At 41.0% G+C, this 23,475-nt stretch overlaps 1 protein-coding gene and 1 long non-coding RNA gene across 2 annotated transcripts; both read left to right on the top strand.

Moving 5' to 3' along the window:
- The first annotated feature begins 1,676 nt into the window (after positions 1–1,676).
- On the top strand, positions 1,677–10,086 carry LOC132870357 (transmembrane protein 238-like). The gene is made up of 2 exons (XM_060903994.1): positions 1,677–2,114; positions 9,350–10,086. The coding sequence occupies exon 1, from the start codon at positions 1,677–1,679 to the stop codon at positions 2,106–2,108; it is 432 nt and encodes a 143-aa protein (XP_060759977.1). The 3' UTR covers positions 2,109–2,114; positions 9,350–10,086.
- Positions 10,087–15,600: 5,514 nt separating this feature from the next.
- Positions 15,601–19,906, top strand: LOC132870609 (uncharacterized). Its single transcript, XR_009651146.1, has 2 exons — positions 15,601–16,263; positions 16,601–19,906. It is a non-coding gene; the product is annotated as an uncharacterized LOC132870609 (long non-coding RNA).
- Positions 19,907–23,475: the final 3,569 nt, after the last annotated feature.

Here is a 23,475-nt window from a genome sequence, read left to right on the forward strand (position 1 = left end):
ATTAAACTGTACTGTTGTAAAATCTGTACTAAAGAAAGCGTAGAATCGCTGAACCCAGTCCATATTACACTTTTCAGATCCATCAACTCCATCTTTTTTTCAGTATCTCAGTGTCTCATTTTGCTTGTTGTTCTTATTCGACCCACCCAGGTGAAGAGACGGTGTGTATGATAGCGTCTCTGAAGCCGCTGGTCATGAACGTGTCAGACACACTGAAGCGCAGGGCAGAGGAAATGCTCTCAGCTAAAAGAAATGGCTCGCGCATGGACGTGGACATGACCTTCTCGTACATTTGCTTAGCGCATACATTTTGCATGCAGGTTCATTTGGCAGACAAATGTCCATGTGGGGTGAAACACTGACAGCTGGTGAGAGAAGCTCTTTCAGGTGCACCAGGAAGTGCTGAAAGACGTGTAACAAGTATCCATGTTGGACAGGATCGGAGGAGAGCAGACGAAACTTTGGATTCATTTTGTATTTAAAATATGTAAACGTTTCACAAATGTATATAATCCAGGTGATAAGTGATAACTACCATCATTTTATGAGAAGACAAAAATTAATTAATTAATTAATTAATTAACCCCGCCGACAGTAGTCGGAGGGGTTATTATTTTCACCTGCGTCAGTCTGTGTGTGCGTGTATCTGTCTGTCTGTGTATCTGCAAGATATCTCAAGAACCAATGGATCGATTTGGACCAAATTTTGTACGTGTTGCCAATCACCCAGGAAGGAAACCATTAAATTTTGGAGGTCAAAGGTCAAAGGTCAAGGTCATGGCAGAACTTCGAAATTTTCGCCCAATGTATTTTAATAGGGAAAAGGCGGGGTTTGCACTCGTTAGAGTGTCCCTGTCTAGTTAATTAATTAATATAGTCAGAGTATGGACTGTTTATAGCTGCTATAAAAAGGATGGTCCATAACATTAAGGCATGAAAAGCATGTTTTGTAAGACAAATCCAAAAAATAATGATAAAAAATAAAAAGCAATTGTTGCTGTGGGCGGCACGGTGGTGTAGTGGTTAGCGCTGTCGCCTCACAGCAAGAAGGTCCGGGTTCGAGCCCCGTGGCTGGCGAGGGCCTTTCTGTGTGGAGTTTGCATGTTCTCCCCGTGTCTGCGTGGGTTTCCTCCGGGTGCGCCGGTTTCCCCCACAGTCCAAAGACATGCAGGTTAGGTTAACTGGTGACTCTAAATTGAGCGTAGGTGTGAATGTGAGTGTGAGTGGTTGTCTGTGTCTATGTGTCAGCCCTGTGATGACCTGGCGACTTGTCCAGGGTGTACCCCGCCTTTCACCCGTAGTCAGCTGGGATAGGCTCCAGCTTGCCTGCGACCCTGTAGAACAGGATAAAGCGGCTACAGATAATGGATGGATGGAATTGTTGGTGAGTAGCTGTGGGATAAGAGGAATAAAACAGTGGGATGTGATGAAGGTGGGAAGAGTTCCTCTGCTTCATCACACTGCTGGAGGCTAACACACACACACACACTCAGTGATACAGATATGTAGCGAATACTGTGGGGGTTTTGGACTCGATGGCTATCCATAAACAGGAGACCACACCTGGGGCGCGCTGTCGGAGATCCCAGTGACGTCACTCAGGGCGGTTACCTGCAGCTCAGGTGGGTGGAGGTGCAGGCGCGCGCTGTCGGGCTCCTCAGCATCATTGCGGAGTGATGGAGCTGAGGAGGATCATCGGCCAGTGCGCGCCGCTCTTCTTCATGGCGCTCTTCTTTGACCTGACGGGCTTCATCGTGCTGCTGGTGGGTCTGTCAGGGGCCCCGCACATCGGGGGCCGCGGCTACGGGGATTTCCTGGCGCTCACCGGCGCCATCCTCATGTTCTTCGGCGTGGGCATGTGGGTGATGTGGCACGCGGGGAACATCGGGGAGGACGGGAAGCGCAGCGACTTGGGGCGGCTGGCCAGGAGACTGACGGAGCGGCTGGGGTCACTGCGCGGGCCCGGGGGGAAAGGGGAGGAAGAGGAGGAGGAGCAGGAGGAAGAGGAGGAGGAGGAGGAGAAGAAGGAGAAGGATGGGGGCAAGAGCGAGGAAAATGCTGCGTACATCAACGAGGCGTACGAACCGACAGACACCGAGACAGTCTGAGAGCAGGTGAGGTCACCATAATAATAATAATAATAATAATAATAATAATAATAATAATAATAATAATAATGTGAGCACTATTAATATCAATATTTAGAGTGAATGTGGGGCTTCTTCTAGATATCCTTTATAGAATAAAACGTTATCTGTCTCAGAGTTCTCTCACAGAAAGAGTGAATGTTGGTGTTCTAATCCCAGAACATCTTCAAGAGAAAAATATAACATTTAGACTATAGACCGAGATCAAATACAACATGTTGCGCTCTCTCTCTCTCTCTCTCTCTCTCTTTCTGTGTGTGTGTGGCCTTGATTTTGAAATTAACTGGCACTGTATAGACCTGAGTTAAACAGAGAACCTTTGTGATTATTCTACATTAATTTGTTAATTGGTGATTTTACACAGAACACGCTTTAGACTTCAAAAGAAAAAAATGATTTTAATTGTGATCAATTCACTGTAAAATGTGTGATTAATTGATTCATTAGATATTTTTAATTGATTGACAGCCCTATCTCATCAGATTTTCATACAAGTCCTAAAAGTAGATAAAGAGAACCCAGTTAAACAAATGAGACAAAAATATTATACTTGGTCATTTATTTATTGAGGAAAATGATCCAATATTACAGATCTGTGAGTGGCAAAAGTATGTGAACCTTTGCTTTCAGTTTCTGGTGTGACCCCCTTGTGCAGCAATAACTGCAACTAATCGTTTGCGGTAACTGTTGATCAGTCCTGCACACCAGCTTGGAGGAATTTTAGCCCGTTCCTCCGTACAGAACAGCTTCAACTCTGGGATGTTGGTGGGTTTCCTCACATGAACTGCTCGCTTCAGGTCCTTCCACAACATTTTGATTGGATTAAGGTCAGGACTTTGACTTGGCCATTCCAAAACATTAACTTTATTCTTCTTTAACCATTCTTTGGTAGAACGACTTGTGTGCTTAGGGTCATTGTCTTCCTGCATGACCCACCTTCTCTTGAGATTCAGTTCATGGACAGATGTCCTGACATTTTCCTTTAGAATTCGCTGGTATAATTCAGAATTCATTGTTCCATCAATGATGGCAAGCCATCCTGGCCCAGACACAGCAAAACAGGCCCAAACCATGATACTACCACCACCATGTTTCACAGATGGGGTAAGGTTCTTATGCTGGAATGCAGTTTTCCTTTCTCCAAACATAACGCTTCTCATTTAAACCAAAAAGCTCTATTTTGGTCTCATCCGTCCACAAAACATTCTTCCAATAGCCTTCTGACTTGTCCACGTGATCTTTAGCAAACTGCAGACAAGCAGCAATGTTCTTTTTGGAGAGCAGTGGCTTTCTCCTTGCAACCCTGCCATACACACCATTGTTGTTCAGTGTTCTCCTGATGGTGGACTCATGAACATTAGCCAATGTGAAAGACGTCTTCAGTTGCTTAGAAGTTACCCTGGGGTCCTTTGTGACCTCGCCGACTATTACACGCCTTGCTCTTGGAGTGATCTTTGTTGGTCGACCACTCCTGGGGAGGGTAACAATGGTCTTGAATTTCCTCCATTTGTACACAATCTGTCTGGCTGTGGATTGGTGGAGTCCAAACTCTTTAGAGATGGTTCTGTAACCTTTTCCAGCCTGATGAGCATCAACGACGCTTTTTCTGAGGTCCTCAGAAATCTCCTTTGTTCATGCCATGATACACTTCCACAAACATGTGTTGTGAAGATCAGACTTTGATAGATCCCTGTTCTTTAAATAAAACAGGGTGCCCACTCACACCTGATTGTCATCCCATTGATTGAAAACACCTGACTCTAATTTCACCTTCAAATTTACTGCTAATCCTAGAGGTTGACATACTTTTGCCACTCACAGATTTGTAATATTGGATCATTTTCCTCAATAAATAAATGACCAAGTATAATATTTTTGTCTCGTTTGTTTAACTGGGTTCTCTTTATCTACTTTTAGGACTTGTGTGAAAATCTGATGATGTTTTAGGTCATATTTATGCAGAAATATAGAAACTTTCAAGCACCACTGTATAGAGAGAGAGAGAGAGAGAGAGGGAGGGAGAGGGAGGGGGAGAGAGAGAGAATACACATACAGAACACACTGTGCTCATGGGTCGGAAGTTTTTATCCATCCCAGTATCCAAAGTGTTGGTCACCTTTTCAGTTCCTGGTTTAGTTCTTCGCCCCTGAGTGCCACACTGCTGTACAGTAGAGAGCTGAGCAGGACAGATGTTTCCACACGGTGTTTTGCCTGAAAGTGATATTTTAAAAGACGAGGTGCTTCTCTGTTAATTTAATTCAACTTTGCAAATTACTTTTGTTTATTTAGTGGTTCCGTTGGGCAACTTTTTATATTCAAACTTTCCACCCAAAACTCCTTCACTGTTTGTCTTCATCTTTACCTCGGGATTGTTCTTCACTGTATCTTTGCCTCGGGATTGTTCCTCACCAGTGGCGTGCACAGACATTTTGGGGGGCAAGTGCTCTGGGGGAAAAAAAGGGCACTTTTTTGCGCATGTGGAACACCTTATTATAAAAGTCTGAGATTTAACCCTCCTCTTGTGTTCGGGTCGCCACTGACCCGTTTTAGTTTTTAAAGGTGTGAAACAACCACTTAATGTTAATTTATTACATCAAGGCTTTTTGACTTTGCCAGGAATCTCTAGTTGAACAAAATAGAAAAAGAAATTTTTGTTTTCCTAAATCTGAAAATGGTCTAGCAAAAAATATAATACTTATGTGCAGTTGTTTCTGTATGCGACGGGCTACTTCACAACAAAATAATTACAGCTTGGGCTTAGAGGGCAAACAATACATTTTCACTCGATTCATGTGTTACCTGGCTGGTGGGGCAGGGGAAGAGCTGACTGACTGCCCGATGTGTTGTCTGCGCTACGACAAGGCCGTGGCTTCCAGGACGCTATGCTGCTGCAACCTCACATTGAATGCACTGCACGCTTGTTCACGTGACAGAGCAAGAGAGACAGAGGTCCGGTGTGTGTGCGGAGGGGGCACACATCGGGACATTATTTTCACACACGCTTTTAATGCCGCGGCTTTTCTAAAAGATCATGTCGACATTGGCCTCAGTAAACTGTAAAAAAAAAAAAAATTCAAAAGGGCACTTTTTTGGACAGAAGGCAGAGGGGCAGGTGCTTGAGCACCACCTCGTGTCTATCTGTGCACGCCACTGTTCTTCACTGTATCTTTGCCTCGGGATTGTCTCCGGCTAGGACGAGGTTTCACACCATCTGTGTCATAGATCAGCCCCCACACAGGGAGGAAACAAAACACAGCTTTGTTAATTGCGTTAATTTATTTTAACAAGTTATATGTTTTAAATTTATCACAATGATTAATGCATTAATTCTGACAGCCCTAATAGTGTAATATACTCATACATAATAAATTACATCATATGATGGAGAATCGAATGAAAATCTTCAAAGTGAAGCACTTTAGAATTGAATAGATTTTTTTTCCTTGAAGAATCCATACACTCGTTAAGCGCTGAAACACACACACACACACTGGATAAAATGGAAGGCATATTGCAAAATTATACACTTTAATGACACAATTTACAATAAAGAAGTTGAAAAAGGCAGCTTTCATTTGACTCTCTGTGGTATAATACACCATTACACTGTTATTAAATACAATACTTCCTGTACCTTGTGATATAATCACATCACTACATCACTTTCACACTTACTACTGTTAATAATCATCAAAGGTCAGTCATATTACTTCAGTTAACATGATCAGCAGTTATGTCCTCCTGCTTGTGTTATTATTAATAATAATCCTACTAATAATAATCCTAATAAAGGCTCTAAAGATAACAGAAATAATAATACACCTAAAAATAATCATTATAACCTACAGCATCAGTAACTACGACTGTTCTCGTGTTATTATACAGTGTACTATACCGTTTTATTATCAGTATTATGAGATTAATGTATTATTATTATTATTATTATTACAGACCCCCCAGATCTGTTAGTGCAGGTGTTTTCCACTCGAATTTGTTCTACACCTTTAATTTGTGGTGCTGAAATATTGATATCAATCTGATACGTGGTCATGTGACTCAAGCGTGAAGAGTCAGATTAGATTTCGTTTGACATTTCCATCACCTCCATCACAGGGATCATTCATGTGTCTGAAAGATGGAGGCGTTTTACACTTTAATCACGTTCGTCATGCTGGTCTAAGGGCAGCTGTTAAATTAGACCCGTAAATGTTTATAATGTCTATTATAAGTGACTGTATCGCACAAATTCAAAAACACAACGATGGCGGTGTTCAGACGAGACAGACGTGAGTCGTCTTTTCCCAAAGCGTGGCATCACGTCACAAAACTATAAGAACAAAAACTGCATGTTGCCACGGCGATACCAACACATGCTGCATACCTGCTGGTAAAACTATAAGAACAAAGGCGGTGCATTTCCATGGCGATAGAATTACATGTTTCTGAGCTGATGTGTGAAACTGTATGGGCAAAGGCAAAGTGTTGCCATGGTTACATGTAACTACACCACATAGCAGGTGTTAAAAAGTAGAACAAAAAAGGTAGCATGTTGTCATGGTGACAGCATCATATGTTCCATCTGTAGCACGTAGCTGATTTAAAAAAATAAACTATTACGACAAAAGTAGCATGTTGCCATGGTGACAGACTAACATATTCCACAGCTGATGTTCGACACCGTGATCCAACAATATCACATATCTGACGTTAGAAACCATTTGAATAGAGGTGGTATGTTGCCATGGTGACAGCACAGCACAACGCTGATGCTGGAACTCACTCACCACTAAAGTGCAGCTCAGATGGGATTCGTTTGAAGTCGTGTTGCTGGAGGACGTCTGTAGTGATGATGATGATCGGTTGGTGTAAAGGGGCGTGGCTCTGCTCAGCCATTAGTAGGTCACATTACCATAACATGGCTACAGTGTGTGTTTATTCTCGAAACGCAATAATGTCCCTGAAACTCACCGACAGCATCAGTTCTCTTTTATGATGTTATTTATGTGTATATTATCTGTGGTTTTCTGTTTTACAATATACAATGGATACAATGGAGTCTTTACCCGCAGTTCAGACGGGACACACCCTGGTGTTACCTGAAGTTCTGTATGTCTAGCACTCAGGTTATAGAACAGTAATGTGGAGTCGAGTCTGTAGAAAAGGACTGATATGGACACATAAAACCTCCAAGACACTCTGGGATTAACGGCATTACACTCCTCCACATGGGAAACTCATCCCATCTGAGTAAAGTGAGGTGTGTTGGTGTGATGCAGTGTTATTCTCAAACGTAACACGTTTACAGGGACGGGAAATGGTATTCAGACACTTTTGTTTTTACAGCTCTGGAAAAAAATTAAGAGACGACTTTAAATTTTTTTTGTAAATCAGCATCTCTATGTCTGGCAGCTATTTCATTCCAGTGTCTGTGCTGGGATTCCAACACAAGCACATCTCATTTTACTTAACGAGGCACTGATGAGGTGATCACCTGACCCAAATCTCATTTAACGAGGAAAAGTATAAAAACCACTGCTGTGCTCATCACTATCCTCTTGCAATAGGACCAGTTTGGACGGCAAAAACAGTGCTAGACGGACCTTAAATTTAATTGGAATACAAACGTATCTATTCATCATGCCAAAAGAGTTCAAAAGAAAAGTTTTGAGTGAGAAAAAGAAGGGTTCAGTTCTGGCTTTACTGGTAGAGGGATACAGTGAGCATCAGGTTGCTTCTATCCTTAAAATTTCAAAGACAACAAAGTTATAGACTGGCAGAGGGTGAAAGTGACTCTCCACTGACCGGGATGATCGTCAACTCCTTCAAATGTATCTCAACAACCGTCGAGTGGGGGCAGACATGGTCTAATGGTTAGAGAAGCAGCTTTGGGACCAAAAGGCCGCTCGTTCAATTCTTTGGACCAGCAGGACTGGCTGAAGTGCCCTTGAGCAAAGCACCTAACCCCCAACTGCTCATCAATTTGTTGATGTGATTATCAGTTCGGGCGGTGCCTGGCCAAAACCAAAACTAAAAACAACAACCGTTGATGACATCAAATGACCTACAAAAGGATGGCAAATGGTCGCTGGGGTTAACTGCATGGCAAGGACGATTCGAAACAGGCTCCTCTGGATGAGTTGAGGCAGGGTTCATGTGAAACTAGAAAAAAGCCCTTCATCAATGAGAAGTAAAGAAGAGCCAGGCTGAGGTGTGCTAAAGACCATAAGGATTGGACCTTAGAGGACTAGAGTAAGGTCGTCTTCTCTGATGAGTCCAATCTTCAGCTTTTCCCATCACCTGGTCATCTAACGGTTACACGGAGACCTGGAGAGGCCAACAGGCTACAGTGTCTCACACCCATTGTGAAATTCGGTGATGACCTGTGGGTGCTTCAGCAAGGCTGGAATGGGGCAGATTTTTGTTTGTGAAGGACACATGAGCCATCAAGCCGTGTCCAAGGTTATGCTGGAAGAAAACATGCTTCCTTCTGCTCTGACAATGTTCCCTAACTCTGAGGATCGGGTTTTCCAGCAGGACAATGCTCTATGCCACACAGCCAGGTCAATCAAGGTGTGGATGGAGGACCACAAGATCAAGACCCTGTCATGGCCAGCCCAGTCTCCAGACCTGAACCCCAGTGAAAACCTCTGAAGAGGAAGCTGGATGGTGACAAGCCATCAAACAAAAGCTGAGCTGATTGAATTTTTGCACCAGGAGTGGAATAAAGTCACCCAAGAGCAGTGTGAGAGACTGGTGGAGAGCATGACAAGACACATGAAAGCTGGGATTAAATCTCAGGGTTTTTCCATCAGATACTGATTTCTGAACTCATCCCAAGTTCAAACATTAGTATTGTGGTGTTTAAAATTAAATATGATCTTGATTTCTGTGTTTTATTCAAGGTCATTTTCTGCAAGCAAATGCTCGAAGTGACAATATTTTGATGTGGAGTTTGGGGGAAACGTTCTCGGTCGTTTAATTTTTTTCCAGAGCTGTTCAGTTTTTCTGACTGCCTTTTCACACGGCGCTAAATGTTTTATTTCTTTCTATCAGTTAAAGTCGGAGATGTTTCTGATGTTTCACGTATACACTCAGATCTTCTCATTCTAGAGGATTTAATAAGGTGAACTGATTTCTTGGCGTGTTATCCTGAAATGTGTGTGTGTGAATCACATTTTAAACACTCCTCTTTGTGTTTTCAGGTTAGTTCCTGTGTCCATGGAGGGTCTTGTGGAGGATTTGATCACGGCTGGAAAACTGAACTTATATTATTTTATCGTCATTTTATTTCACTCTGTTTCTGCCAACGCACCTGAAACACATCTAAACACACACACACACACACACACACACACACACACACACACACACACACCTACTGTATCAGGAGTACATTCTGTCCATGTGTGTCTCAGGGGAAGTGCTTGTTTGTTTGTTTCTGCTCTAAAGCTTCATGATTGTTTACACGTCTTTATTCTCCGAGCTCCAGCGACTGGCCCTGTGTTTGTTCTGTGAGTTTTGCTCCAGCGAGAGGATTTCACTGTCAAACCTGCTGAGCCTGGATGCAAACGTGTGTTTACATGAGCTCAACTTACACTCTCACTCTCACACGAGGAGCTTTTATAATAATAAAAGACTTTTAGAGAGAGCGAGAGAGAGGAAGTGAGACTGGTCAGACAGGTTTTAATGTTTTAATAAAAAACGTGTCTCTGGTTTCACCGCAAGCTGGAAAATCACCAACATTTAGAACATCTCACCTTCATCACTCACATTTACCTCACACTCGTTCATTTTATGTATTTATTATTTATCTATCATATCATCATTAACAACATGTCTCAATAACACACACACACACACACACACACATCACCACATATCACTATACACAACATGCACCTTACTCACTGAAATAAATGTGCAATGATTTAAATATATTTGTTTACTTAAAAAAATAAATATATATATATATATATATATATATATATATATATATATATATATATATATATATATATATATATAAATATTTCCACTGTGGGATTTTTGTGTGTTTTACACTCAAATGAGTCTCAGACTGAGTCTGTATTTATGAATTAAATGATGTGCAAACATTTTAGGTTTAGATTGTTTTTATTTGGGTTTTAATTTTTAAATTAAAATATTCAGATTTTTTTCATGATTATTTCTTTCACGACTTGCTTTATTTTGAGAAATCTTATTTTTTCCTTTTATAAAACTTTCCTCTGCAGGTTTTTAATGAAATACTTTATTTTGAGACTTTTTCTTTTTCTCTTTTTGAATTTTTTTCTGATTCTTAAAACTGTCTTTAATTCCAGACTTTCTTCTTTTTAATTGAGATTTCCCTTGATTTAATTTTCAGATATATTTTATTAACTTTAAAAGAGAGGGTTTTGTTCCCACAGTTTTATTTCAGGATTTACTTTGTTGAGGTTTTTTTTTAGACTTTGATTTTGTGTTTTGTTTTTGCTTAAAACATCCTCTTTTTATTTTGATGTTGTAATCCTTTTGTTTTTATTTACAAAGTTCCTCTTTGTTTATATTCATTAAGTAAACAGTAACACAGGACACATAAATAAAAGACATTACAGAAAAAATACATAATCTGACTGTTAACACATGGATATAAATCACAGCTCTTTCTCCACACACAGCAGCTGCCAGTGATTTTGAAAGCAACTTGAAATTTCATCTCCTCTACTTGCAGTAATCTCTGAGCTCCCAGTTCCTCCCTGTTTACAGAGGGACACTAAATCAACAGCCGCACAGTGGAAAGTTCTGCTTCTCTAATATTCACTGAGTTTATAGCAGCATTGGCTTTCGATCAGATCATATACAGACACAGAATTCACTTAGATCTATAACACTGACAATAAAAATCACTGACCATAATAATCACTGACCGTAATGATCACTGAGTATAATAATCACTGACTGTAATAATCACTGACTGTAACAAACACTGACCATAATAAACACTGACCGTAATAATCACTGACTATAATAATCACTGACCGTAATAATCACTGAGTATAATAATCACTGACTGTAATAATCACTGACCATAATAAACACTGACCATAATAAACACTGACCGTAATAATCACTGACTATAATAATCACTGACCGTAATAATCACTGAGTATAATAATCACTGACTGTAACAATCACTGACCATAATAATCACTGACTGTAATAATCACTGACCATAATAAACACTGACTGTAATAATCTCTGAGTATAATAATCACTGACTGTAATAATCACTGAGTATAATGATCACTGACTGTAACAATCACTGACCGTAATAATGACTGACCATAATAATCACTGACTGTAATAATCACTGACCATAATAAACACTGACTGTAATAATCTGAGTATAATAATCACTGACTGTAATAATCACTGACCATCATACTCACTGACTGTAATAATCACTGAGTATAATGATCACTGACTGTACTATTCATTGACCATAATAATCACTGACTGTAGTAATCACTGACCAGAATAATCACTGACTGTAATAATCACTGACCATAATAATCACTGACCGTAATAATCACTGACTATAATAATCACTGACTGTAGTAATCACTGACCATAATAATCACTGACCATAATAATCACTGACTATAATAATCACTGACTGTAGTAATCACTGACCATAATAATCACTGACCATTATAATCACTGACCGTAATAATCACTGACTATAATAATCACTGACTGTAGTAATCACTGACCATAATAATCAATGACTGCAATAATCACTGACTGTAATAATCACTGACCATAATAAACACTGAGTATAATAATCACTGACCATAATAATCACTGACTGTAATAATCACTGACTGTAACAATCACTGACCATAATAATCACTGACTGTAACAATCACTGACCATAATAATCACTGACTGTAATAATCACTGACTGTAATAATCTCTGAGTATAATAATCACTGACTGCAATAATCACTGAGTATAATGATCACTGACTGTAACAATCACTGACCGTAATAATGACTGACCATAATAATCACTGACTGTAATAATCACTGACCATAATAAACACTGACTGTAATAATCTCTGAGTATAATAATCACTGACTGTAATAATCACTGACCATCATACTCACTGACTGTAATAATCACTGAGTATAATGATCACTGACTGTACTATTCATTGACCATAATAATCACTGACTGTAGTAATCACTGACCAGAATAATCACTGACTGTAATAATCACTGACCATAATAATCACTGACCGTAATAATCACTGACTGTAGTAATCACTGACCATAATAATCACTGACCATAATAATCACTGACTATAATAATCACTGACTGTAGTAATCACTGACCATAATAATCACTGACCATTATAATCACTGACCGTAATAATCACTGACTATAATAATCACTGACTGTAGTAATCACTGACCATAATAATCAATGACTGCAATAATCACTGACTGTAATAATCACTGACCATAATAATCACTGACTGTAATAGTCACTGACCAAAATAATCACTGACCATAATAATCATTGAGTATAATAATCACTGACTGTAATAATCACTGACCATAATAATGACTGACTAAATGATCACTGACTGTAGTAATCAATGACCATAATAATCACTGACCATAATAATCACTCACTAAAATAACCACTGACCATTATAATCACTGACCAGATTAATGACTGACCATAATAATCACTGAATGTATTAATCACTGACCATAATAAACACTGACTGTAATAATCGCTGAGTATAATAATAATAATCAGACTGTAATAATTACTGACTGTAATAATTACTGACTGTAATAATCACTGACCATAATACTCACTGACTGTAATAATCACTGACTGTAATACAACCCTGATTCCAAAAAAGTTGGGACAAAGTACAAATTGTAAATAAAAATGGAATGCAATGATTTACAAATTGCAAAAAACTGATATTGTATTCACAATAGAACATAGACAACATATCAAATGTTGAAAGTGAGGCATTTTGAAATTTCATGCCAAATATTGGCTCATTTGAAATTTCATGACAGCAACACATCTCAAAAAAGTTGGGACAGGGGCAATAAGAGGCTGAAAAAGTTAAAGGTACAAAAAAGGAACAGCTGGAGGACCAAATTGCAACTCATTAGGTCAATTGGCAATAGGTCATTAACATGACTGGGTATAAAAAGAGCATCTTGGAGTGGCAGCGGCTCTCAGAAGTAAAGATGGGAAGAGGATCGCCAATAATCCTAATTCTGCGCTGACAAATAGTGGAGCAATATCAGAAAGGAGTTCGACAGTGTAAAATTGCAAAGAGTTTGAACATATCATCATCTACAGTGCATAATATCATCAAAAGATTCAGAGAATCTGGAAGAATCTCTGTGCGTAAGGGTCAAGGCCAGAAAACCATGCTGGGTGCCCACGATCTTCAGGCCCTTAGACAGCACTGCATCACATACAGGCATGTTTCTGTATTGGAAATCACAAAATGGGCTCAGGAATATTTCCAGAGAACATTATCTGTGAACACAATTCACCGTGCCATCCGCCGTTGCCAGCTAAAACTCTATAGTTCACAGAAGAAGCCATATCTAAACATGATCCAGAAGTGCAGACATCTTCTCTGGGCCAAGGCTTATTTAAAATGGACTGTGGCAAAGTGGAAAACCGTTCTGTGGTCAGACGAATCACAATTTGAAGTTCTTTATGGAAATCAGGGATGCCGTGTCATTTGGACTAAAGAGGAGAAGGACGACCCAAGTTGTTATCAGCGCTCAGTTCAGAAGCCTGCATCTCTGATGGTATAGGGTTGCATTAGTGCATGTGGCATGGGCAGCTTACACATCTGGAAAGACACCATCAATGCTGAAAGGTATATCCAGGTACTAGAGCAACATATGCTCCCATCCAGACGATGTCTCTTTCAGGGAAGTCCTTGCATTTTTCAACATGACAATGCCAAACTGCATACTGCATCAATTACAGCATCATGGCTGCGTAGAAGAAGGGTCTGGGTACTGAACTGGCCAGCCTGCAGTCCAGATCTTTCACCCATAGAAAACATTTGGTGCATCATAAAATGGAAGATGTGACAAAAAAGACCTAAGACAGTTGAGCAACTAGAATCCTACATTAGATAAGAATGGGTTAACATTCCTATCCCTAAACTTGAGCAACTTGTCTCCTCAGTCCCCAGACGTTTACAGACTGTTGTAAAGAGAAAAGGGGATGTCTCACAGTGGTAAACATGGCCTTGTCCCAACTTTTTTGAGATGTGTTGTTGTCATGAAATTTAAAATCACCTGATTTTTGTCTTTAAATGATACATTTTCTCAGTTTAAACATTTGATATGTCATCTATGTTCTATTCTGAATAATATATGGAATTTTGAAACGTCCACATCATTGCATTCCATTTTTATTTACAATTTGTACTTTGTCCCAACTTTTTTGGAATTGGGGTTGTAATTACTGACCATAATAATCACTGACTGTAATAATCACTGACCATAATAATCACTGACTGTAACAATTACTGACTGTAATAATCACTGACCATAATAATCACTCACTAAAATAACCACTAACAGTTATAATCACTGACCAGATTAATGACTAACCATAATACTCACTGACTGTAATAATCACTGACTGTAACAATTACTGACTGTAATAATCATTGAGCATAATAATCACTCACTAAAATAACCACTAACAGTTATAATCACTGACCAGATTAATGACTAACCATAATAATCACTGACTGTAATAATCACTGACTGTAATAATCACTGACTGTAATAATAACGGTTTTCAGAAACTAAACATCAACATTCGCATTATCACTAATGTTATCCTGCTAGCACGTTGCTAAGCTCCTCTCTACTGTGTGCTGTTGTTGCTGTGCTGCAGTCTCGGTCTGAACTGTTGCCTGAATGTTTGAGGATCACTGCAGGAGAACAGAACCAGCAGCCCTCAGGTCTGTAGCTGTTAAACTGTTTTGTTAGATTTTGTCAGACACGTGGAGCACTGCTTTGCATTTCTGAGATCCTGATGATAATATTGTCTTATCGTCCTCTTCCTGAGCAGCAATCCAGTGGTTTCCTGTTGATGCCTCACTAGTAAACACACCGGCTGCCTGCATGCTGTCGGCTCTCAGCTGCTGTTGTTCTTATTGTCATCCTTTTCCAACAAAATCAACACTCCTGACCCACTGTACTTCAGAGGGACATCAGGTTAAATTTCCCATGATGCAGCAGGGGTTAAAGGTCAACAGTGTCATGTTCTGCTGTATTTCAGGTTCTTTTGTTGGAATGGTGTATTAGAGATTGTGTTACTCTGATGTTTCTGTCCTTTCACTCCCTCAACTACACAGTAGTGTGTGTTTCTGCTCTAACACACACGCACACACACACACACACACACACACACACACACACACACACCCCTCTGTGCATGGGTGTGTTGGTGTGTTTGAGCTCAGTTCAGGATTGTAAATCTTCAGGATTATCAGTCAGAGACATTTTTATACATCCTTCCTCTGTGTGTGTGTGTTAACGTGGCATGATGTCGTCACACAGGGCGAGGACACCTTGCTGGACCGTAGCTGTCAGACTCGTTAAGCCAGCACAGGAATGCAGCGCGACTCAGCTGCTTTCTGCTTTGTAACACACTCTGAGATCTCCACACTGGAGCAATGGAGTTTATGAAGTTCATGGGACGCTGCTTCGGCTTCTTCCTTTTGGCCGTCGCCTTTGATGTGTGCGGCCTCATCCTGTTCCTGCTCGGCCTCTTCGCCCCACTCAGCTTCTGGGATTTCTTTGTGATCTCGGGGCCCATCATCATTTTCCTCAGCCTCATCTTCTGGATCTTCTGGTACTTGGGGAACATCAACGTACCCTACCAGGAGCTCCTTGCCTGAAGGAATGGAAGGAGTTGAGGGGAAGGAGGGATTGGGACAGGGACAGGGGTTTGGGGACTCTTGGAGTTTACGAGCAAACGGGGGGAAATCAAGCACTTTAGTGGACCTGTGGAGTGGACGTCATGGTTTAACACGGAGGTGAGTTCCACGTTAATAGAGTCCTGCTTTCTCGTACTGGACCAGATCTGTGGTATTGATCAGCCTTATCCCAAATGGAGTCACCATTTCATTTTCAGGGCTTGAAAATAATAATAATAATAATAATAATAATAATAATAATAATAATAATATGAAGAAGAAGAAGAAGAAGTATTTGACCAAAGTTTATCTAAGAGGTCTTTAAAAATCCAAAATGTCCCAAATGATACAATTTATGATTTCCAGTTTGAGACACGTCATTTGTTTTATATCCTCAGTCTCACGAACCCCGTTCTGTGTTTTCATATTCATTAAAAAGTCCTTCATCTCCGTTTAGGGACCTGCTGCCGTGATGACGTCTCCAAACCCTACATGAGGAACACAACTTACACAAGACTGTGACGAACTTCTCCAGGACTCAATCTGCAATCTGCGCACTTTGTTTAAGGGTGCGTGTTCTGAAATTGGAACGAGGTCCCGACAGTGGAGCCACTGTCACTGTCGTGTGTTCAAATGCAAGAAATAAATGGGATTTTAATGCGATGAAGGCGAGTTGAGGTGGAACCCAACCAAGTGTACTGAGAATCTACTGTAAATACTGTAATGATGTTCAGATTCCAGGACAGAGCTGCTCAACTGGAAGAACCAGTGTGTGTGTGTGTGTGTGTGCGTGTGTGTGTGTGTGTTTCCGCCCATTGACACACAGGAAGCTGAAAGTCCTGCAGCATTAAGACTGATCATATTTAATCGCTATAGCTGGTAGAAATGTTCAGTTTACATCAAAGAACCAAATGAGACAGAAAGCAGAACTTCAGGTCTGTTTGGTGATGATGATGATGATGATGTCAGTGTTGTGAAATGAGATCTTCATCTGTTCTTTTCTCTCTCTCTCTCTCTCTCTCTCTCGGCCTTAACCGCCATATTGTCTAGACCTCAGATCACTGTGGAATTAAAGCCACACCTCCTAAACCCAGGACAGTACGTGTTACATCCTCGTATGAGTCACTGCTCTGTTGAGATCTGGATTGTCGCTGGTCAGGAGGAGTTGATTAATTTTCTATAACAGAATTCCTTTCTAATTCAGCATCTCGATGAGCATGAAATCAGTTTAGCGCTATTAGCCAGCTACCTAAAAAACAGCAATCTGATAGCATTAACCTCCGACTACTATTAACGTTTACTTTCAAACAGCAGCTACGTTACATTACAGTAGCAGTGACGGGCCATTTTTTAAAGTCGTTGTCACTGTGTTGTGTAACGTATCAAATTAAAGAGCGTGACGATCTGAACTGAAAACTTGTTTAAGTTTGTAAATATGTCTAAAAAAAAAACCCACACAGTTATGAACATTAGAAAATCCAGTGATTTATAAAATTTCCGTTTCTGTCCGTTGCCCCGGTCACAAACCAGCAACCATTTTCCATTGGTTTAATTTTCCATTCATGAGAAAAAAACTCAATCAGAAATTAACAGACCAAAAAACCAAAAATGAAGAGATTTAGAGTTTTGAGTATCAGGGTGAGAATTACGGATAAAGGCTTGTTCTTGTAGATCACAATTCCGCACCTCGAAGGCTTAAAAGTAACACATCAGTGAAATCGGTCCGTCCTTTGTGTTTAAACATAAAAGCCAGAATTTAGTGGTATGTTCACTTTAAATTGTGGACACCGAGCGTGACTAATGATGGCGTTGCTCGAATGTGCTGTGAATAAGGAGCTCAAACTTTTATTTCTTCTCTTCAAAACAGTATCACTGATATTTATACGCCTTCTCATTTTTTCTCCATGAAAAAAATATTCAGAAAATCGTCGATTTTTTTGTTTTTAGGAAGGATACAAAGTTTTCCTCAGTGATCCAATCTGTCGCAGGCACTAGACAGCAAAGAGTTCAGGCGATTTTGTTGGAAAATCAAGTCGACATGAGGGATTCGACCACTTGGTGTGAATCATGAGTTTCAAGCTGATTGAACCAACAGTGATTGAGCTGGAAGCAACAACAAAACACACGGACCGGTGATGAGGATCACTATAAAACCCAAGATGACGGCGCCTGTGAGTTTGGTGTGTTGCATCGCACAACGTTAAAAAATGCTTAAAAATGCTAAAACTTATCACAACGCCGCACAAAATTAACAATATATTCCGTAAATATGTTATTTATTCTTGAATCGACACTAGATTTATGCAGATTAAACACTTTTCAACATCTTTAAAGGCCAAACAAAAACACGCTGTTCTCCCGGACAGACGTGCGGGAGGTTTATCAGGGCGCCGTCGAGCCTAATTACAGTCATTTAGCAGATGTTCCTTCCAGAGTGATTCCTTCTTGCTCAAGCGCACTTCAACCATTCCTGCTGGTCCAGGGACTCAAACCAGCAACCTTTCAATCCTAAAGCTGCTTCTCTAACCATGAGGCCATGGCTTCCCCCAGCTTGCTGATATTTAAAAGCTAGCCGCGTTTTGTCGCAGGTTCCGCGGTAAGCTAGCTGATGCGAGATAAACGACTGATCAGGGCTGTAATTGGCCGATCAAACAGAACTTCTTCTCTACCTGGTTTGACCCTGAGACACCTCTCACTTCACACACTCAGATACGGGAAACACACAAGCTAAGAATGCGTGTGTGTGGGTTATGAACACACTGTTAAATACGATACTGCAGGATTTGAGTAAGGCTGGCGCGCAGAGCCGTAGAGTCCCAATGGAGTGATCATGTTGCGGTCCAGCGCACGCCCCGAGCATCACCCAGGCTTTCAGAGAGAAGCCACTAAAAGCTTCCTGATACGATTAAAGGCTGTGTAATGTGGAGTGTTAGACATCGGTGTCTGCGCTTAATCTCTGCTTTTAATCAACCAGGAGGTTGACCGAAAACCTGCTTCTTAAAATACACCATCAAAAAAAAAAATCTCCTGCATCTCTGATCAGGATATATAACTTACTTTTTACTTTAAAAACACGTCCTACGGTACATGATCATCTGAACGGGTACAGTATAAAGAAAAGCTAAACGCTCAGAAGTCACTCCGGCGCGCTCCAGGACGCACTGCTGAACGCAGCGATGTGATGAAGCCGCGTCACCACAGCGACTTGGCAACATATATTAACGTTTCCTTATGAAAGAATGAACTTTTTATCTGTTTAATTTTATGGAACGTCCAAAAAGGCGAGTTAGCTCCTGTTCTCACTGACCTTATAGCAGCTATAAACAGTCGTTCCATCCATACGCTCTGTTTACGTTAATAAGACACAAACGCATGCAGATTGTCGTAAAAGAAGACAAAGTGCGGACGCCGGAGACTCCATGTGGAGTTGATAAATAAACATCTTCTTACAGAAAACTTCACCGCATCAGTGACTGTGGAACGTCTGCTGTATACGGTAGCGAATCAGAATGAGCGCGCAAATTATAAATACGACCTGCGTTACTCTTAGAGCAGCTGTTACAGAAAATTAATCAACACCTTCTGACCAATCAGAGTCCAGAACTCAACCAATAATCAATGCTTTATTTAAATTGGGCTCTACGTTAAAGTATCATAAATTACAACCATGGTAATGTTTTACCGTTTTATGTTTACATCGATTGATTGATATGATCATTCAGGCTGCACATCAGTAATCAATAAAGTTGTCTATTTCTCCAGAGTGTTATAATCATTCTTATAGCTTGTGTTTCACCATCAACCTTTGCAATCTGTTTCAAACTGACCTCAAGATATTCTCACAAATATCGCACCTCCCTCTCTCACACTTCTCCTCCTGTTCATTTTTTAAAATTATTATTATTTTTTTTAGATATCGCTAGGGCAGCACGGAGGTGTAGTGGTTAGCGCTGTCGCCTCACAGCAAGAAGGTCTGGGTTCGAGCCCCGGGGCCGGCGAGGGCCTTTCTGTGTGGAGTTTGCATGTTCTCCCCGTGTCCGCGTGGGTTTCCTCCGGGTGCTCCGGTTTCCCCCACAGTCCAAAGACATGCAGGTTAGGTTAACTGGTGACTCTAAATTGAGCGTAGGTGTGAATGTGAGTGTGAATGGTTGTCTGTGTCTATGTGTCAGCCCTGTGATGACCTGGCGACTTGTCCAGGGTGTACCCCGCCTCTCGCCCGTAGTCAGCTGGGATAGGCTCCAGCTTGCCTGCGACCCTGTAGAAGGATAAAGCGGCTAGAGATAATGAGATGAGATAAACACACAATCGGCCAACAGCCTCCAGCCAGCTCTTCCTCCAACCACTTGAGCTTCAGTCAGGGGCTTTTCTCTTTGCCTGTTGGACAGAACAAACAAAGACAGACATGTCCAGGCATGTAAGGCCAGTTGAGTTTAGAGTTGGTGACTTGCAGAGTACACATCTCCAATTTACAGCATGCAACCATGAGAAGAGGACTGAATGTAAGCCAAGCTCTGGATCATATCTTTGCTGATAATGAGGCAGAGGACACAGAGCAGTATAGCGATGGAGATGAGCAGGTCTCTGAGGAGGAAGATGATGTGGCGTATCAACCGGAAGACACAGACGCATCTGATCAGTCTGATGAGGAGGTCACCGGTGCTGAAGCTGCTCCTGCTGAAACGTTCAGATCCAAAAGTGGCAACATCTGTTGGAGCTCAGTACCTCCTGACGTACATGGCAGGACAGCTGCTGCAAATGTCATCAAAATGACTCCTGGGATCACAAGGTTTGCTGTGACGAGAGTAAGTGACATCAAGTCATGTTTTGATCTGTTTATGCCATTGTCACTAAAAAAGTCATAATTGCTATGACAAACCTTGAAGGAAAAAAAGTTCATGGCAACATGTGGAATGACATTGATGAGGAATGCCTGGATGCCTACATTGGTGTTCTTCTCCTTGCTGGAGTGTACAGATCCAGCAATGAGGCCACTGATAGTCTCTGGGACGCATCGACAGGCAGGAATATTTTTTGAAAAAAAAAAAGAGACTTGTTTTTTGCCCTTTTCTTGAAATAAATATATCTCATCTCATTATCTGTAGCCGCTTTATCCTTCTACAGGGTTGCAGGCAAGCTGGAGCCTATCCCAGCTGACTACGGGTGAAAGGCGGGGTACACCCTGGACAAGTCGCCAGGTCATCACAGGGCTGACACATAGACACAGACAACCATTCACACTCACATTCACACCTACGCTCAATTTAGAGTCACCAGTTAACCTAACCTGCATGTCTTTGGACTGTGGGGGAAACCGGAGCACCCGGAGGAAACCCACGCGGACACGGGGAGAACATGCAAACTCCGCACAGAAAGGCCCTCGCCGGCCATGGGGCTCGAACCCGGACCTTCTTGCTGTGAGGCGACAACGCTAACCACTACACCACCGTGCCGCCCCTTAAGTAAATATATATGGGTCGAAATTGAATATTGAAATTGAATCGGACCCTGCCCATGACGTGTTGTCTGTTGTTGTGTATTGTGTGTGAATATCTTTGTGTGCATCTTTCTGGCTGCAAATCCATTTTCCCTGTTTTGGGACAATAAAGATACCTTGACCTTGACACACCATAGATGTTACTATAGTTGATAATATTAATATTAAAATCTTTTTTTTTTTTGAACATTTAAGAGATGTGCTCTAACACCCCTCAGTAATAGTCAGGTAACAGAACAACCTTTTATTTGTTTACATTATCCTCTTGAGGTTCATTTGACCACTTTTTTATATTGAAAATGAGGGGTATGCTGTTAAAAGAAAGGCCCAGGGGGCCACAACAAAAATATTAAAACCAATCTTTTCATGGATAAGGGAGCCTAACAAGGTAACCAAGAGGTAAGAAACAAATTGGATGATAAATAATTGTTTTTAGGGTATTTTATGGCTGATTTAAGACACGGGTCAAAACCGACCCGTTAACATAAGAGATAGCAACAGAAAGGTAACACCAGAGCAAGGTTAATGAAGATTATTGTGGTGTTTGCCATCGAGCAGCCAAATAATGTGACAACCTACTATTGAGATTTAAAAGAAAAAAAACCCTCCCCACATCTTGATAATCTGAGTAAAGTCCATTAAAGCAGCTGGAAAAAATGTGATACCTGTAAATCTGAGCCCATTTTCTGATCCGATTAGGTTTATCAGATCCGGTCAGGTTTATTCAGGTGAAACAATGAGCAGCTGCCGAACTCATATTTGACATTTCACTGAATTTTTAGTAAAGGTGGGCTCTACTGTAGGGACCACACTCCAGGAAATACACTAACAAGACTGACTGACTGACTGATTTCCTACCAAAAGGACAAAATTATCTAATCAGCATCCTGATGTATGAGTGATTTGTATGTAATCCAGTAAGTTTTACCGCGAGCTGGCCTCGTGGTTGGTGTGTCCAATTCTCGACTAGGAGATCACGAGTGCTACTCGTGGTACCAAAGACCATCATAAAAATGGTACCTACTGCCATCTGTATTGCGAGGTGCCGCAATACAGATGTGAGTAATGAAGTGAACTCTCGCGGTTAGCAAAGGACCCACCCCCCACTGTAACCCTAGCTACTGCTGGGCTTCACGTGACGTCACATCCGCCTCATTAGTTATTCAAAACTTTAGCTGGTGGTCTACCAAAGCTCAGTTGACAAAGCTTTTGTACGGAGAAGGTCCATTGCTTCCATGAAAAATGCCTTGCGCTTGCGTTGTTTTAGGTTGTTTGAATCGATCAAACCGTGAAACTGATAAAAGTTTCTTCAGGGTTCCCTGTGAACTAATAAAAAAGGGTGAATGAACACAGGATTTCACGACAAGACGTAGAGAAAGGTGGCTTTTCACAGGACTGCCAACTTTTCGAAATTCCTTGGAGTGAGATTTTTTTTTGGGGGGGGGGGATCGACGGCAAAATTTTTCCGCACACCATGCAGTAAGTGGGAATTTTGTATTCAGTTTGATATTCACTTGTCCCCCTGCATTCTGGTGTTTTGTTTGTGGGTCGTCCAGCTGGAGATGGACAATGGGGGGGGGGGGGGGGGGTGAGATTTTGGATTTAGTAGATGTTCCTGCATTCTGGTGGATTTTTGGAGTGGCCTGCTGTGCCATACCTACATTCTTACATACCCTGACTTGCCAGGCCTTCAGCTTGTGGCCAACAAAAGCACCAAGTTTTGGCTTAAAAGCCCCCACACTAGAAAACTACAGATGACTGCCAATGTTCCTGTAGCCCTATAGACCTGTGTTTCAGATTTAAAGGCAAGTTCATGTTTGGAAATATTTCATCAGCTA

Source organism: Neoarius graeffei, chromosome 22, assembly GCF_027579695.1.
Source record: "Neoarius graeffei isolate fNeoGra1 chromosome 22, fNeoGra1.pri, whole genome shotgun sequence".
NCBI lineage: Eukaryota > Metazoa > Chordata > Actinopteri > Siluriformes > Ariidae > Neoarius > Neoarius graeffei.